The 18454-nt window shown below is 56.1% G+C and overlaps 2 protein-coding genes across 2 annotated transcripts; both read left to right on the top strand.

Annotated features, from left to right (window-relative positions):
- The first annotated feature begins 1067 nt into the window (after positions 1 to 1067).
- On the top strand, positions 1068 to 3971 carry LRG1 (leucine rich alpha-2-glycoprotein 1). Its single transcript, XM_002761648.6, has 2 exons — positions 1068 to 1122; positions 2541 to 3971. The coding sequence occupies exons 1-2, from the start codon at positions 1091 to 1093 to the stop codon at positions 3550 to 3552; spliced, it is 1044 nt and encodes a 347-aa protein (XP_002761694.2). The 5' UTR covers positions 1068 to 1090; the 3' UTR covers positions 3553 to 3971.
- Positions 3972 to 5629: 1658 nt separating this feature from the next.
- On the top strand, positions 5630 to 16680 carry PLIN5 (perilipin 5). Its single transcript, XM_002761602.6, has 8 exons — positions 5630 to 5691; positions 7339 to 7419; positions 8362 to 8557; positions 10318 to 10400; positions 10723 to 10903; positions 13072 to 13271; positions 14080 to 14193; positions 15143 to 16680. Exons 2-8 carry the CDS (start codon positions 7357 to 7359, stop codon positions 15686 to 15688), a joined length of 1383 nt encoding a protein of 460 aa, XP_002761648.2. The 5' UTR covers positions 5630 to 5691; positions 7339 to 7356; the 3' UTR covers positions 15689 to 16680.
- The last annotated feature ends 1774 nt before the right edge of the window (positions 16681 to 18454 follow it).

The raw sequence follows: 18454 nt of genomic DNA, 5'->3' as shown, positions 1-18454 counted from the left end.
GGCAAAATCCTGTCTCTATTAAAAATATAAAAGTTAGCTAGGCATGTTGGTGCATGCCTGTAGTCCCAGCTACTCGAGAGGCTGAGGGGGAATATTGCCTGAGCCTGGGATGCAGAGGTCGCAGTGAGCTGAGATCTCACCACTGCACTCCAGGCTGGATAACAGAATGAAACACCGTCTCAGGGGAAAAAAAAAAAAAGTAGTCATAGGTGCAGATAAAGGTGACATATCATACTTAAATATTTAGAACTCAACAAGAATGCAAGCACTCTGTAGCCAAATCCATGGGATGCAGCCAAAGCTGGTCTCAAAGGGAAATTCGTAGCCCTGCCAAAAATGTATTTAATAGGAAATGAGGAAGAATGGAAACAATAGCATGGATGTCGGATTCATATGAAGAAAAAAAAAAGAGCAGAAGGAGCCCTTGGAGATCTGAATTCAGCTTCACAGTTGGGGAAACTGAGGCCAAGAGAAGTTAAGTCACGTGCTGAAGGTCACAAAGCAAAGCTGTTCATGACAGAGCTGAAATTTGGAAGCAGGTTTGGTTCCTCCCAAGCCACTGTCCAAAGACCATAGAGACATTTGGCATGAGTCACTATTGAATTGTATTTTTTAAATGACTTCATTTACAAAAAAACAAGATCAGCATACCGTGAAGTCAAGACAAGAGTGTTTTGTTCTTTTCAGTGAGCTTCCTGGTTGCTCGAGTTTGTGGTCATTAGCTCCTCTTGCTCAAAGAGCTGTCCTTTCTCCAGGGTTGCTGCCTTGCAAACCTTGATCCTTGGACTCTGGGTTGGGAAGTGAGGATGCAACTAGAGAGACTCAGATGCCCCCCAAAAATCAGGAAAGGGAAAGAAAAAGCTGGGTTTTAGAAGCAGGGTCAAAACGGGGCTGAGCAGGAAATAATTTCCAGGAAGCAATTTTGTAATCCTGACCCCTCCCTTTCCCCTGCCTGGCTTAGGCTCACCCCCTTCAGGAACTGGACAGGGGTGGGGACTTCCCCAGGGTTGGCTCTTCTGCCCCAGTCCAGGCGGGTATAAGGCCACCTCCCCAGGCCAGGAGAACCCAGACGGAAAAGAGAAGAGCTACCATGTCCTCTTGGAGCAGACAGCGACTCCAGAGGTAGGTCCCCATGCTACCTATCCTAGGCAGGTCTGAATGCGAGGCCATGTGGAGATATAAGACATTCTGGCTGACCCACTGAAGTCACAGGGGGCAGATACAGTCCTGGAGGCCGGGGCAGGCCAACCTGAACTATAGACCGACTGGTGCATGCATGCGCTCGCGCTCTCTCTCTCTCTCTCTCTCTCTCTCTCTCTCTTCTGTCTCTCTCTCACATACACGTACACACACACACACACACCTGCAGAAGCCCAGGTGGGCATAGGCAGGAGGAAGTCGGGAGAGGCCTCTTGTTAGAGGCCTGGGGCCACAGTGACCAATGCTGTCCAGGTCATGTATGATGGCCGCTGGGCCAGGAAAGCCCTGGAGGAGGAGGGGAAGCCCCAGGCTTCCAAGGGTTATGGTACTAACTGTAAACCGCCCCTTCCCAAGGCCAAGTGCCCACCCTCAGACCTGGCCAGAGCAGGACACACTTTGCATGTTTAGAGGCTGCAGTGAGGATGATCACGCCACCGCCCTCCAGCCTGGGCAACCAAGTGAGGCCCTGTCTGAAAAATATGAATCTGAACATGGTTCGGTTATCCGTGTCCAGCTCCATCTTCCTCTAGGCCCTCAATTGGTCAAGGCTGGACAGAAAGACCCAGAGCAGAGGTGTCTTCATGGAAAAGAGGGCATTGGAGCTGGGGCTTCACAGGATGAGAAGGAGTTCACATCAAAACGTAGAGTCAGGGAGACAAGGACTGACCCAGAAAACAAGCCAGATCAGAAAAAACTAGCAAGTTGGCCTGTGAGTAAATAATAGTGCATGGGGGCTAGACTGGCAATGGGAAGGATATTCCTATTATGTGGGAGTTACTCTCAGAAACTCAACTGTCCTAGAATTATAATTCTCCCTGGAACAGGGGCCGCTCCTGGCAGCTGTTGGGGGGCAGGGTAGAAGCTGGGAGAGGAGGAGGAAGCAACTGCCCCAGTCCAGGTAAGAGATGAGGCGTCAGTGGCCGGACACGGTGGCTCACATCTGTAATTCCAGCACTTTGGGAGGTCGAGGCAGGTTAATCATGGGATCATGAGATCGAGACCAGCCTGGCCAACGTGGTGAAATTCCTTCTCTACTAAAAATACAAAATTAGCTGGACGTGGTGGCACGTGCCTGTAGTCCCAGCTACTCAAGAGACTGAGGCAGGAGAATCGCTTGAACCCGGGAGGCAGATGTTGCAGCGAGCTGAGGTCATGCCACTGCACTCCAGCCTGGCGACAGAGGGAGACTTCATCTCAAAAAAAAAAAAAAAAGAGATGAGGCAGCATAGTCCAGGCTACCAGCAGAGATGGGAAGAAGTGGGGAGGTTTGGGGTGTATTTTCCTCTTGCTGGGTGTGTTTTCACTATGGTTTAGTAAGCATCTTCTGTTACTGCCTGCAGCCCAGGGGGCGTTCAGCCCTATCTTTCTAGAACCCTGTTCCTGCTGCTGTTGGCGGTCTCAGCCTGGGGGGTCACCCTGAGCCCCAAAGACTGCCAGGTGTTCCACTCAGAGAATGGCACCTCCATCTCCTGCCAACCACCTGCCGAAATCCCCAGCCACCTGCCAGCCGACACCGTGTACCTGGCGGTGGAGTTCTTCAACCTGACACACCTGCCAGCTGACATCCTCCAGGGCGCCTCCAAGCTCCAAGAGTTGCACCTGTCCACTAACGGGCTGGAGGACCTCTCACCCGAGCTTTTGCAGCCAGTACCGCAGCTCAGGGTGCTGGATCTCACCCGAAACGCCCTGACCAGGCTTCTCCCGGGTCTCTTCCAGACCTCAGCCGCCCTGAACACCCTGGTGTTGAAAGAAAACCAGCTGGAGGTCCTGGAGGCCTCGTGGCTGCACGGCCTGAAGGCCCTGGGGCATCTGGATCTGTCTGGGAACCGCCTCCGGAAACTGCCCCCTGGGCTGCTGGCCAACTTCACCCTCCTGCGCACCCTTGACCTTGGGGAGAACCAGCTGGAGACCTTGCCGCCTGACCTTCTGAGGGGTCCTCTGCAATTAGAACGGCTTCATCTAGAAGGCAACAGATTACAAGTCCTGGAAAAGGACCTCCTCGTGCCCCAGCCGGACCTGCGCTACCTTTTCCTGAACTGCAACAAGCTGGCCAGGGTGGCAGCCGGTGCCTTCCAGGGCCTGCGGCAGCTGGACATGCTGGACCTCTCCAATAACTCGCTGGCCAGCGTGCCCGAGGGGCTCTGGGCATCCCTAGGACAGTCAAATCGGGACCTGCGGGACGGCTTCGACATCTCCAGGAACCCCTGGATCTGTGACCGGAAGCTGAGCGACCTGTTGCGTTGGCTGAAGGCCCAGCAAGACAAGATGTTTTCCCAGGGTGACACGCGCTGTGCCGGGCCTGAAGCCGTGAAGGGCCAGCCGCTCCTGGCGGTGGCCCAGCTGGCCCAGTGAGACCTGGGGCTGGGGTTGAGGGTGGGGGGTCTGGGAGAATGCTGCGACCCACTTAGCAAATAATCCTGCCTTTCAAAGGTAAGATGTGGGGGCTGTCCCTTGTGGCTGGGGCCCTGTTTCACCCACCCGTGCTTCCGAGAACACACGGGGCTTCTCAGCCTCCCGACCCGTGCCCAGGGTGTGCCCTCTCTCTGGAATGTCATTTCCCATTTCTCAGATCTCTTGGCCTCCAGGTTCTCCCAGCCCTTGTCCTTCCCCGTGGCTGAGCCCCGGCCACACTGGGGCTGCCGTTCTCTGACTCTCTTCCCTAAGTCAGGGGGCTCTTGGAGTGCAGGGTCCGTCCGGTGCTGAGTCCCACTTAGCTTGGGCTCAGACCTAAAGGGTTTAATAAATAACTCTTGAACACTGGACCGGATAAATCGGCTTTCATTGTGTTCCTAGAATCCTCCCAAATCAACTTCTCCGGACTCCAGGGTGAAGGAGGAAAAGAGGTGCGGCCCGGGGCCTGGGGTGTGGAACACGGTTTCCCTAGTGGGTGGCGATTGGGATCAATGGCCTGTGGCTTCTCCTCTCCCTGCCCCCATCCTGGGACCTCACTGCAAATAAAACCTTGACCACTGCCCGGGTGTCATTTTACCAGTGAATTCCTGCCAGGGCTGGTGTCCCAGAAGGTTTAAGTAGATTGCCCAGGTCTCCAAACAATTTGTCATGCGGGCCTCACATCATCTAAGGGGGCACCTGCCCCAGGCAAGGTTGCCGGGGTGGGAGGGGGCTGAAGGGATGGGCAGGGTCCCGGGGCCACATGCTGATACAGCACTGACCATGTGGGGGCTGCAATCAGATCTGGGGGACCCTGGGACTTGGGAGCATGACCCATTTTCCCAGCTCCCTGAAAAATGACATGCGCAGCAGCTCACGCCTGTAATGACAGCCAGGCGCGGTGGCTCACGCCTGTAATCCCAGCACTTTGGGAGGCCAAGGCTGGTGGATCACTCGAGGTCAGGAGTTCGAGACCAGCCTGGCCAACATAGTGAAACCCTGTCTCTACTAAAAATACAAAAATTAGCCTGGTTTGTGGTGGCGCGTGCCTGTAGTCCCAGCTACTTGGGAGGCTCAGGCAGGAGAATTGTTTGAACCTGGGAGGTGGAGGTTGCGATGAGCCAAGATCGTGCCACTGCACTCCAGATTGGGGCAACAGTGAAACTGTCTCAAAAAAAGATCATGCCGACGTCTGTGGTCATTGCAGGCGCAGGAATGAAAGGTAGGGTTCTGGGGTCCAGCAGGGCTGGGTTTGAATAGGGTCCCTCACTTGCTGGGGTGACCGGGGAAAATGGTTTGTGATCTCTAAGACTCAGCTTGCTCATCTGTAAAATGGGGATCCTAGGGAAAGGGCAGGTCTGCTTCTAGCTTAGTGAAGGGGCAGATTAAGAAATAAAAAGAGGCTGTACAGGTTACATATTATTTTAACCTGAAATCCCAGCAATTAGGGAGGCCAAGGTGGAAGGATCACTTAGGGCTTAGGAGTTCAAGACCAGCCTGGTCAGCACAGGACTATCCCATTTCTACAAACAGTTAAAAAAAAAAAAAAAGTTAGCTGGGCGTGGTGGCGCGTGCCTGTGGTCCCAGCTGCTCAGGAGGCTGAGGCGGTAGGATCACCTGAGCTTGGGAGGGCAAGGCTGCAGTGAGCCATGATCACACCACTCCACTCCAGCCCTGGGCAACCGAGCAAGATCCAGTCTCAAAAATCCGTAAATAATAAGAAGAAAGAAAGTCACTGATTGGCCAAGGTCACTTAGCAAGGCCATGGGGGCTGTGATCGCATGGACTGTCCCCATGGCAACAGCAGTGAGTGACAGGTGGCCGAAGTTAGCCGGGGAAAGTATACTCCCTCAATCTTTGGCAAACGCAGAGCACTGGGCGAGCCCACGGGAGGGCGAGGACGAGGGCAACCCGGCGCCACGCCCCCCCCGGCACGCGCCCGGGCACGCCCCCGAAGGGCCTCTCCCCATTGGTCGGCTCCCGGAGGCCCCACCCACCCGAGCAGCTATAAGATGGGCGGGGGCGGGGCCGGTGAAGTGGGCAGAGACTGGAGCCTGGGGTTGCCGGAGACACCTGGGGTCTGAAGCTGGACGCGCTCAGGTGAGTGCCCTGAGGGCAGCGTCCAGGAGCGCCCCCGGACTCGGGAGGGGAGCTCCGGATAGGGTGGTTCAGCGAAGGTCCGGCGGCGTGGGACGGGTACGACGGGCCAGAGCAGGTGGCTGGGACCCTTGGCACAATTGGCCGAAGCCCAGGACCCAGTTGGGCGGGGACCAGGCCTCAGAGGGCGCGGGTGGCAACCCGCAGGCGGCAAGTCTGAGGCCTGAGGTCGAGCTCCCCACCTCCAATTCTAGCTGGCTGAGTGACCTTGGGCCCAGCATGGACCTGCTGCGTGCCTCAGTTTCCCTGTCTGTCAAATGAGCTGTGAGTGGTCTAAGACTCAGCAGCTACCACCTCCACCCCTGTCTGGGGTGCTTGTGCAGTTCTGGGCCCAGGCGGAGGCCACAGGAGTAGCAGGGGTCTCCCCCACCTTACAGAAGAGAAAGCCCAGAGAGGTGGGGGTGCTTGTCAAAAATCACACGGCAGGCCAGGTGCAGTGGAACCTGTAATCCCAGCACTTTGGGAGGCCGAGTCAGGCCTTGAGCCCAGGAGTTTGAGACCAGCCCGGGCAACATGGTGAAACCCCATTTTTACTAACAATATAAAAATTAGCCGGTGTGGTGGCACCTGGTAATCCCAGCTACTTGGGAGGCTGATTGATGAAGGAAAATCACTTGAACCTGGGAGGCGAAGGTTGCAGTGAGTTTAGATGGTGCCACTGCACTCCAGCCTAGGCAACAGAGAGAGATTCGCTCTTGTTACCCAGGCTGGAAGTGCAATGGCACGATCTCAGCTCACCGCAACCTCTGCCTTCTGGGTTCAAGCAATTCTCCTGCCTCAGCCTCCCGAGTAGCTGGGACTACAGGCACGCACCACCATGCCCAGCTAATTTTTGTATTTTTAGTAGAGATGGGGTTTCACCATGTTAACCAGGATGGTCTCGATCTCTTGACCTCGTGATCCACCCGCCTCAGCCTCCCAAGGTGCTGGGATTATAGGCGTGAGCCACCGCACCCGGCCAGATTCTGTCCTTAAAAAGGTAATAAATAGCCAGGTGAGGTGGCTCATGCCTGTAATCCCAGCACTTTGGGAGGCCAAGGCAGGCAGATCACTTGAGGTCGGGAGTTCCAGACCAGGCTGACCAATATGGAGAAACCCTGCCTCTACTAAAACAAAAAATACATAATTAGCTGGATGAGGTGGTGCACACCTGTTAATCCCAGCTACTCAGGAGCCTGAGGCAGGAGAATCACTTGAACCCAGGAGGCAAAGGTTGCAGTGAGCCGAGGTCACACCATTGCACCCCAGCCTGGGCAACAAGATTGAAACTCCATCTCAAAAAAAAAAAAAAAAAACGATAATAAAAATCACATAGCAGTTAATGGTAGGATTCAAACCCAGGCTGTTACCCCAAAATCATGCTTCGAGTCACTCCAGCAACCCCACCTTGCCCGAGGCTCATTAATGTACACCTTGTGTACAGAGCCCTGGACACCCATTGTCTGAGCCCCGCAGAACCCCCCAACACCCCATTATGCAAATGAAGAAACTGAGGCCCTACGAGGTTTGAGACTTGCTCGAGTCACAGAGCCCAATTTGACAGGGTCCAAGGCCTTGCCAGGTGCCCCCTAACTCCATCCTGCCCCACAGTGTGACCCTGTTTGCAGCATGATGTCCGAAGATGAGGCGGCTCAGATGCCCAGACCCAGCGTGTGGGAGCAGGACCAGCAGGTGAGGGCTGCCCCTCTGAGGAGCAGGGACACAAGGAATCCTGGGGGACAGTCCCTTCTAGGAGCATTGCAGGTCAGGTATCCCGCTCCACTCCTCTCCTTACTGGGAAAACCTGACTAGTAAAATTTGGACCATGGTGGAGGGGATGGGGCATTTCCTGGAGGGGGCTTCATGAGGCCCTGGGAAGGGAGTGTGTCTGAAAGACACCCAGCCAGCTTCTGTGGCCCCCACCCAGCCCTGTCCCTCTCCCATCCATGGGTCTCCCGCTGTGTCCTCCGTCTCCACGTCCGCCATCATGGCGCCGTCAATAACACAGCAATAATAGAGCAGCAATCCGTGTATCGGCCGCAGTTCCAAGAGTTTCACATACATTGGCTCCTCAAACACCCCATCACAACCCTAAAAACGCATCTCAGGGCCGGGCACAGTGGCTCACGCCTATTATCCCAGCACTTTGGGAGGCCAAGGCAGGTGGATCACCTGAGGTCAGGAGTTTGAGACCAGCCTGGCCAACAGGGTGAAACCCCGTCTCTACTAAAATACAAAAAAAAAGGGCAAGGCATGGTGGCAGGAACCTGTATAATCCCAGCCACTTGGGAGGCTGAGGCAGGAGAATTGCTTGAATCCAGGAGGTGGAGGTTGCAATGAGCCAAGATCAGGCCACTGCACTCCAGCCTGGGCAACAAGAGCGAAACCTTGTCTCAAGAAAGAAAGAAAAATTGTAATGTTCCTTGTACTCCATGAGAAGAGGCCCCTGGGAGCGCAGGACCCATGACATTCTCACACCCACATGCCTCCACTTCCTCTACATGGCGGGGTGCTCAGCCCTCTGTCCTCCCGCTCTCCCATCCCTCGTCCTGGCCCAGAGAGGGGAAGTGTGCTGAGGTGTGGCTGGGGCTCCACTTTCCCCAGGGCCCCCCCTGATGCTGACCCTCCCCACAGAACGTGGTGCAGCGCGTGGCGGCTCTGCCCCTGGTCAGGGCCACGTGCACTGCGGTCTGCGATGCTTACAGCTCGGCCAAGCACAGGCATCCGCTGCTGGGGTCCGCCTGCCGCCTGGCTGAGCAGTGCGTCTGCGGCCTGACCACCCGTGCCCTGGACCACGCCCAGCCGCTGCTCGAGCACCTGCAGCCCCAGCGTGAGTGCCCCGGCCCGTGTGTCCCTGGGAGCCGTGGCTGGTCCCCATGTCCCGTCCACCTTGGTCTATCTGCATGACATTCCTGGTGTCGTCCTCAGCCTAGCCACCTGTCCCACGGCCATTCACCTCTCCTCAGTCTCTTAGGTCCCTCTTTAATCTTAACACCGGCGGGGTGTGGTGGCCTATGCCTATGATCCCAGCACTTTGGGAGGTCAAGGTAGGAGTATTGCTTGAGGTCAGGAGTTCAAGACCAGCCTGGGCAACATAGCGAGACCCAATATCTCAAAAAAAGAAAAAAACCTAAAAAAAAATCTGGCTAGGTGTGGTGGCTCATGCCTGTAATCCCAGCACTTTGGGAGGCCGAGGCAGGCGAATCACGAGGTCAGGAGTTCTAGACCAGCCTGGCCAATATGGTGAAACCCCAACTCTATTAAAAATATAAAAATTAGCAGGGTGTGGTGGCATGCACCTGTAGTCCCAGCTACTGGGGAGGTTGAGGCAGGAGAATCGCTTGTACCCGGGAGGCGGAGGTGCAGTGAGCCAAGGTTGTGCCACTGCACTCCAGCCTGTGCGACAGAGCGAGATGCCATCTCAAAAAAAAAAAAAAAAAAAAAATCTGATCTCCTGCCAGACATAGTGGCTCACGCCTGTAAATCCCATCACTTTGAGAGGGAGAGGCAGGCAGATCACTTGAGGTCAGGAGTTCAAGACCAGCCTGGCCAACATGGTGAAAACCCTTCTCTACTAAAAATACAAAAAATTAGCTGGGCATGGTGGTGCGTGCCTGTAATCCCAGCTACACGGGAGGCTGAGGCAGGAGAATGGCTTGAACCTGGGAGGCGGAGGTTGCAGTGAGCCGAGATCGCGCCATTGCACTCCAGCCTCGGCAACAAGAGTGAAATTCCATCTCAAAAAATAAGTAAATAAATCTGATCCCCAGGCCCTCTTCCGTTCCTTACCTGTTGACTGGTGGTGCCCCTCCTCTCGTCCCCATTCCGTGTCTGTCTTCCCTCAACTGTTGGCCTGATGTGCCTTGGGTCCATTTGTCCCTCCAGGCCCCCTCCCCTCTGTGCCTGCCTCTGCCTGTCCTGACCCTGCAGCCTCAGCCTTGCGGTTCTCACATCTCTGGACCCCCAAGCTGATGATAGGTGGGGGACAAAAGGACCCTTGGTTTCTAGTCTGGCCCAGGAAGGTCACCTGATGGTCCCAGCCTAGCACCTCCTCACCTCCCTCTCAGCCAGCTTCTGTGGCCTTGAGTCCATCCGCTGGGTCGTCTGAGCTGGGCAGGGCTGAAAAGTCACCTTGGTGCTGGGAGAATGTGGGGACCTCCGGGACAGCAGGCCAGAGGAGAGGCGGGAGGGAGGGCGGGATGGTGTCAGGGCCCAGACAGGAGGGCAAAGAAGGCAGCGCCCAAGCCAGCAGCACACTCACACCCGCAGGGCCCCCCGCCCCGGTCTCACCTAGGGAGGCAGCCAGGTCCCCCTGTGGTCTAAGCCTCCTCCCCATCTCCCTCTCCTAGAGCCCCTCTCTGGGAGCTACAGGTATCTGTCCCAACATCTTAGTGGCTTCTTGGTGTGAGGCCTCTGGAAGCGTGTCGGTCTCTTCCTCATCCTTCTATTTTGTGTCTCCCTGTCTCTCCTGGTCTCCTTCCTTCTCTGTCTCCGCTTCCGTCTCTAGCACTCCCTCCTCTACAATTCTCACTGTGTCCCTGTCTCCTTCTACATCTCCCCGAGTCTCACTCCCTGCCTGTCTCCCTTCAGTGGCCACTGTGAACAGTCTCGCCTGCAGGGGCCTGGACAAGCTGGAGGAGAAGCTTCCCTTTCTCCAGCAACCTTCAGAGACGGTACCCTGGGTGACTGAATGTGGGGACCTCCGGGACAGCAGGCCAGAGGAGAGGCGGGAGGGAGGGCGGGATGGTGCCGGCCAGGCTTTTAGTGAACTCGAGAAAAAACAGCCAGGTTAAGATAATTGCAACCTGCATATATAGTGTCAGTAAGGGCAGGTAACGCCCTCAACACCCTCTGTGAGGGAAGGGTTTTATCACCCATTTTATAGGGGAAACTGAGGCACAGAGCCAGGATCTTTGAGTCCCAGCCTCAGGGAACTGGAGTGGCAGAAATGGAGCTGGAGTCCCTGGTGCTTGGAGTGGGGGCCCTTCCTTCCAGGTGGTGACCTCAGCCAAGGACGTAGTGACCAGCGGTGTCACGGGCGTGGTGGACCTGGCCCGGCGCGGCCGGCGCTGGAGCGTGGAGCTGAAACGTTCCGTGAGCCACGCCGTGGATGTTATGCTGGAAAAATCAGAGGAGCTGGTGGATCACTTCCTGCCCATGACGGAGGAGGAGCTGGGTGAGGACGACACCCTCGACCCTAACCCGAGTCCTGTTGGCCCAGCCCCCGTGGGACAGATCAGAGAGGTGTGAGACTCACCCGAGGACACACAGCAGATAAGCAGGAAACACAGAACTGGAAACCAGGCCCGTCATCTCTCCCAGTCATGTCCACAGCCCCCAACCTGCATCCCATTGGAAGTCAGAATACCCAGACTCTAAGGAAATAGTTTTTGAGGTCTCAAACTTGTGGCCCCCGCAAACGCCCGTGCAATGTGTTTTAAATATTTTCATTCTTTCCATGTATGTAACAACCAGATTTTAGCTGGGCACGGCGGCTCACGCCTATAATCCCAGCACTTTGGGAGGCTGCGGCGGGAGCTTGAGACCAGCCTGACCAACACAGAGAAACCCTGTCTCGACTAAAAATATGAAATTAGCGGGCTGTGGTGGCACATGCCTGTTGTCCTAATACTTTGAAAGGTACAAGCAGGGGGAATTGCCTGAGCTCGGGAGTTCAAGACCAGCCTGGGCAACACAGTGAAACCGTCTTTACTAAATACAAAAAATATTAGCCAGGTGTGGCGGCGTGGGCCTATTGTCCCAGCTACTCAGGAGGCTGAGGCAGGAGAATTTCTTGAACCCTGGAGGTGGAAGTTGAGGTGAGCAGCTGGGATTACAGGTATGCGCCACCATGCCCGGCTAATTTTGTATTTTTAGGAGAGACAGGTTTCTCCATGTTGGTCAGGCTGGTCTGGAACTCCCGACCTCAGGCGATCCACCCGCCTCACCATTCCAAAGATCCGGGATTACAGGTATGAGTCACCACACCTGGTCAATTCTTGTATATTTAGTAGAGACAGTTCTGCATGTTGACCAGGCTGGTCTTGAACTCCTGACCTCAGGTGATCCACTTGCCTCAGCCTCCCAAAGTACTGGGATCACAGGCGTGAGCCACCGTGCCCGGCCGGCTATTTTTTATTTTTCATTTCTTTTTTTAATTTTAATCGTTGTTGCCCAGGCTACAGGGCCGTGGTGTGATCCTAGCTCACTGCAGCCTTGAATTCTTGGCTCAAGTGATCCTCCTGTCTCAGCTTCTCAAGCAGCTGGACCTGTAGGCCTGTGCCACCGTGTCCAGCCCTGGCTAATTTCCATATTTATCTTTTAGAGATGGGGACTTGCTGTATTGCCCAAGCTGGTCTCTGAGCAACCCTCCCTGGGCTCAAGCAGCTCTCCCATCTCGGCCTCCCAAAGTGCTAGGATTACAGGTGCATGCCACTGCACCCAATCTATATCTATATCTATATATAGAGAGTTTCGCTCTTGTTACCCAGGCTGGAGTGCAATGGCGCGATCCTGGCTCACCGCAACCTCTGCCTCCTGGGTTCAGGCAATTCTTCTGCCTCAGCCTCCTGAGTAGCTGTGATTACAGGCACACACCACCATGCCCAGCTAATTTTTTGTATTTTTAGTAGAGACGGGGTTTCACCATGTTGACCAGGATGGTCTCGATCTCTTGACCTCATGATCCACCTGCCTCGGCCTCCCAAAGTTCCGGGATTACAGGCTTGAGCCACCGCACCCGGCCCCAATCTATATTCTTAAAAGGCCACTGAAAAGAATGGTTAAGAGGCCGGGCACGGTGGCTCACGCCTGTAATCCCAGCACTTTCGGAGGCCGAGGTGGGCAGATTACCTGAGGTCAGGAGTTTAAGACCAGCCTGGCCAACATGGTGAAACCTGGTCTCTACTAAAAACGCAAAACTTAGCTGGGCGAGGTGGTGCGCACCTGTGGTCCCAGCTACTCAGGAGGCTGAGGAAGGAGAATCGCTTGAACATGGGAGGCTGAGGTTGCAGTGAACCAGGACGGTGCCACTGCACTCCAGCCTGGGGGACAGAGTGAGACTCCATCTCAAAAAAAAAAAAAAAAAAGAAAATGGTTAAGCAGTTTGGGGCCAATGAGCCTGGGTTCCAATCCGGGTCTGCTTCTTATACCCTGTGGTACCTTGCTTATCCTTGCCTCAGTTTCCCTCCTGTGTAAAAGGCACCTACCTACACCTTAGCATTTGGGGAAGACCAAATGGGTTGACATCAGTCGAGAGGAGCAGTGAATGTGGGAAACTGTGGCCTCTGGACCTGGAGGTGGGCCGTGCTGACCCCGCTCTGTCCCCCGCATCCTGTCCTCCAGCGGCACTGGCGGCTGAGGCCGAGGGCCCGGAAGTGGGATCGGTGGAGGATCAGAGGAGACAGCAGGGCTATTTTGTGCGGCTTGGCTCGCTGTCAGCGCGGATCCGCCACCTGGCCTACGAGCACTCTCTGGGGAAACTGAGGCAGAGCAAACACCGTGCCCAGGACACACTGGCCCAGCTGCAGGAGACTCTGGAGCTGGTGAGAGCCCACTACCTGCCCCAGCTGCCAGATGTAAGCCAGTCAGTATAGACTGAGCGCCAGCTGCATACCTGATCCCGTGCTAGCCTGATGGGGGAGGCAGAGCTGGGTGCAGCTCTCTCTGGGACCTGGGCCTGGAGGAGCCCATGGGTGTCATGGCTCTGCCTGGGGAGTCAGGGAGGGGTTTTATGGAAGAGGGGAAGGAGGAGCTGAAATTTATAGTAAGTTAGGGCAGGTCAGAAGAAAGCTTTCCAGCTGGACGTGGTGGCTCACGCCTGTAATCCCAGCACTTAGGGAGGCCGAGGCGGGCGGATCACAAGGTCAGGAGTTTGAGACCACCCTGACCAACGTGGTGAAACCCTGTCTCTACTGAAAGTACAAAGTTAGCCGGGCATGGTGGCGCATGCCTGTAATTCCAGCTCCTCGAGTGGCTGGGGCAGGGGAATTGCTTGAATTCGGGAGGCAGAGGTTGTGGTGAGCCAAGATTGTGCCATTGTACTCCAGCCTGGGCAACAAGAGCAAAACTCTGCTTGGGGGGAAAAAAAAAAAAGCCATCCTCTTCCACTGCCCTCCTCATTGTCAGAATTCTCCCATCCCCGCAGCAGCCACCAGAGGGCACCTGTGAGCCTCTGAGTCCGGTCTATCCCTTCTCTGCCCACGACCCTCTATGGCTCCCACCTCCCTTGTGGTCCAAGCCCGAGCCCTTCCCATATCGCTGCAGGACCTGCACGCTAGGGTTGGTCCTGGGCCCATCCCCACCCTCAGATCCCCCAGCCCTGAAGACTCTCCACCATCTCTGTCCTTGCAGATAGACCACATGCAGTGTGGGGTGACCCCCACCACCCCGGCCCGCCCCGGGAAGGTGCACGAGCTGTGGGGGCACTGGAGCCAGTGCCCTGGGGAGAACGGCCGCCGGAGCCAGGTGAGGTGGTGTCTGCCCCCAGGCTGCAGAGGGAGTGGGAAGCGAGGAGTTACGGGTCAGCCCAGTGCTGCCAGGAACCCAGCTATCTCAAACCAAGTGCTGAGCTCAGATACTTGGGATGTCCATGGGGGGAAACTGAGGCAGGGTTAAGTCCCATTGTGTTTGTCTTTTTGAGACAGAGTCTTGCTCTTGTTGCCCAGGCTGGAGTGCAACGGCGTGATCACAGGTCACTGTAACCACCACCACCTGGGTTCAAGCAATTCTCCTGCCTCAGCCTCCCGAGTAGCTGGGATTACAGGAATGCGCCACCACACCCAGTTAATTTTTTTTTTTTTTTTGGTATTTTTAGTTAGAGATGTGGTTTCACTATGTTGGCCAGGCTGGTCTTGAACTCCTGACCTCATGATCCACCTGCCTCAGACTCCCAAAGTGCTGGGATTACAGGAGTGAGCCACCTCACCTGGCCTATTTTATTTATTTTTGAGATGGAGTTTTGCTCTTGTTGTCCAGGCTGGAGTGCAGTGGCGCGATCTTGGCTCACTGAAACCTCCGCCTACTGTGTTTGAGCAATTCTCCTGCCTCAGCCTCCCAAGTAGCTGGGATTACAGGCATGTGCCACCACACCCAGCTAACATTTTTTTTTTTTTTTGGTAGTGATAGGGTTTCACCATGTTGGCCAGGCTGGTCTCAAACTCCTGACCTCAGGTGATCCACCCACCTCAGCCTCCCAAAGTGCTGGGATCACAGGTGTGAGCCACCGTGCCCAGCCCCATTCTATGTTTATGAGGGGACTGAGGCAGAGCAGGTCATGTTCTGTGTCTATGGGGACAGAACCATGAGGTCTATAAGACAGGTTGACAGTCCCACTGTGGGTCTATCGGGGAAACCGAGGCAGGACTGCAGTCTGTTGGGCGTCCGTCAGGGAAACTGAGGTCCCCACTTCCTGCAGGCAGAGCTGGAGACACTGGTGCTGTCCCGCAGCCTGACCCAGGAGCTTCAGGGCACGGTAGAGGCGCTGGAATTCAGCGTGCGAGGCCTGCCCCCCAGTGCCCAGGAGAAGGTGGCCGAGGTGCGGCGCAGCGTGGACGCCCTGCAGACCACCTTCGCCGACGCCCGCTGCTTTGGGGATGTGCCGGCGGCTGCGCTGGCCGAGGGCCGGGGTCGTGTGGCTCGGGCGCACGCCTGCGTGGACGAGCTGCTGGAGCTGGTGGTGCAGGCCGTGCCATTGCCCTGGCTGGTGGGACCCTTCGCGCCCATCCTTGTGGAGCGATCGAAGCCCCTGCTGGACCTGGAGGCCCAGGTGGATGAGGTCATCGGGGGCCCTGACCCCCGCTGGGCGCACCTGGACTGGCCAGCCCAGCAGAGAGCCTGGGAGGCCCAGCACGGGGATGGGGACGGGAACGGGGTGGGCATCGCCGGGGACATCTGCGAGCAGGAGCACGAGACCCCCAGCCGCCCGGTCAAGCATACCCTGATGCCGGAGCTGGACTTCTGACCCATGGGCCAGTGGGAAAGCCACCTGCACACCAAGATCGCTGCTGTCCCGATGGCCACGTGTAAGCACGAGGCCTTGGCCTTGACCCGTCTGCAGAATAGGGCCGAATTCAGGATCCCCGACCACCTTTTTCGTATTGGTCTCTCCCATTCTTTCCTTGGACACATGGACAGAGTCCCAGGAAAAGCAGAGCCTCAAACGCAGTTCAGGCCAACTTGAGGCATGAGCTGGGCTCTTCACCTGGGTCCTCCTCCCTGGCTCCATGAAGCTCATCAAAACCTCTCCAAGAGGCCGGGCGCAGTGGCTCACGCCTGTCATCCCAGCACTTTGGGAGGCCGAGGCAGGTGGATCATCTGAGGTCAGGAGTTCGAGACCAGCCTGGCCAACATGGTAAAACTCCGTCTCTACTAAAAATACAAAAAAAAAAAAGCTGGGCGTGGTGGTGCGCACCTGTAGTCCCAGTTAATTGTGAGGCTGAGGCAGGAGAATCACTTAAACCCGGGAGGCGGAGGTTGCAGAGAGCAGATTACACCACTGCACTCCAGCCTGGGTAATAGAGCGAGACCCCGTCTGAAAAAAAAAAAAAAAAAAAAAAACCTCCCCAAGAAACACACATTTTGCCCAATGCTTTCTGTTTGGGGCCTTGAAAAGTGGGCCCTGACTGGGTGTGGTGGCTCACACCTGTAATCACGGCACTTTGGGAGGCCAAGACGGAAGGATCGCTCGAGCTCAGGAGTTGGAGGCTGCAGTGTCATGATTTCGCCCCTTCACTCCAGCCTGGGTGGCAGCGCAAGACCCCGTCTCAAGAAAAATTTTTTTAAAAAAAGCAGGGAAACACACATTTTGCCCTATTTGGAACTTTGAAAAGTGAGCCCCCCGCCTTCCCTTGTATCCTGGACGGATGGGTCCCCCAAAGATGCTTGGCCCGCCACACCCCCTTGCTTTGCTATTTGGGGTTTGCTGCTGAATAAAGGTGCTTTCTGATGTCCAAAGGCCCGTGCGTGTGTTCCAGCCGGGGTGGGTCTCAGTCCCAGGGGGCTGGGGGCCGTGGAGGTGTGTCACTGCAGAGACGTGCTGAAGGGGCCGTGCAGAGCATCTGGAGGAGTGCTGCCTCTCTGACCTGCCTGTCATCCTGTGTGGGATTCACTGTTGCTGCTCAGCCCACGTCGGGTAAGCACTGCTGCTTAAATTAGCTGGGCACCACGGCTCACACCTGTAATCCCAGAGCTTTGGGAGGCGGAGGCGAAAGGACTGCTTTTGTTCTGTTTTGTTTTGAGATAAGAGTCTTGCGCTGTTGCCCAGGCTGGAGTGCAATGGTGTGACCTCTGCCTCCGGGTTCAAGCGATTCTCCTGCCTCAGCCTCCCGAGCAGCTGGGACTACAGGCGTGTGCTGCCACGCCCTCCTAATTTTTGTATTTTTAGTAGAGACGGGGTTTCACCATGGTGGCCAGGCTGGTACCACTGCACTCCAGCCTGGGCAACAGTGAGATCCCCTCTCTAAAACTAAACAAGAGCTTTGCCCCTACCTCTCACGGACGTTGTTCTCATCTTGGTACAGGTGAATTTCGTGGAAATTGCAGGGAGCAGGACAGGAGGGGAAGGAGTCAGATGGGGCAGCTCTCTACCTACCTCCCCCGTCCTGCAGGAGCTGGTCTTGCTGTGGTCTCTCCAGCTGCACTGGCCGGGATGGGAAGACAGAGGCAGGGCAAGGGCCACGGGCTGGTCTCAGGGGGCCCCTCCTGTCCTCTGACCGCATTTCTGGCTGCTCCTCAGCCTCCCCCAGGGCTGGGTGGGGTGATGGGAAACCACAGTGTAGTGTGGTGTGAGGTCAGGGTGGCCCCTTGCTTCCCTGGGACCTGGTCCAGAGGGTGGCTCTGGGATCCCCGACCACTTCCACCAGCCAAATCCACTTCCCTGCTCCTGTTCCTGAACCTCCCATAGCTCCCCGCTGCCCACAGACCAAACTCCTCACCTTCCAGCTTCTTCCTCCAGCTTGGCCTGTATACTTGGCTCTATTCCCATCGAAGTGAGCACTTTTCCCAGCTCCGGGCCTTTGCTGAGGCTATGCGGCCACCTGGAATGCCCTTGCCACCCTCCCATCCATTCCTTGGACAGGTCTCATGCATCCTCAAGGCCCAGCCCCAGTGCCGCTGCCTCCAGGAAGCCTTCCTGGACTCCATCCCAGCTGGATACCTCCCTCCTCCAGTCCTCCACTGGACAAGTTCTCAAGGTTTCTTGCCCTTTCCACCTTGACTTGCAGCCACAGGCAGCCTTGCCCTCCCTTCCCACACGAGGCTGGGGGCTCCCGGAGGGCCAGGCCTGTTGAAGATGATCACAACAGCACACAGGGACAGGCGTTTTGGCAGAGGGAACAGCTTAAGGAAAGGCACAGCAGTAGGGAAATCGGCTTCACTGGAGCAGAGGTGAGGAAAAGAGGATGGGTTGACTAAGCGCTGGGATTGTTTTTCTGTTTTGTTTTTTGACATGGAGTTTTGCTCTGTCACCCAGGCTGGAGCGCAGTGGCATGACCTTGGCTCACTGCAACCTCTACCTCCCGGGTTCAAGCGATTCTCCTGCCTCAGCCTCCCAAGTAGCTGGGGTTACCAGTGCCTGCCACCACGCCCAGCTACTTTTAGTATTTTTAGTAGAGACGGGGTTTTGCCATGTTTGCAGGGCTGGTCTCAAACTCCTAACCTCAGGTGATTCACCTGCCTCGGCCTCCCAAAGGTGCTAGGATTGGTCGGGCGCAGTGGCTCACGCCTATAA

Source organism: Callithrix jacchus, chromosome 22 (genome assembly GCF_049354715.1).
Source record: "Callithrix jacchus isolate 240 chromosome 22, calJac240_pri, whole genome shotgun sequence".
NCBI lineage: Eukaryota > Metazoa > Chordata > Mammalia > Primates > Cebidae > Callithrix > Callithrix jacchus.
This window is presented reverse-complemented; position numbering and strand designations above follow the sequence as displayed.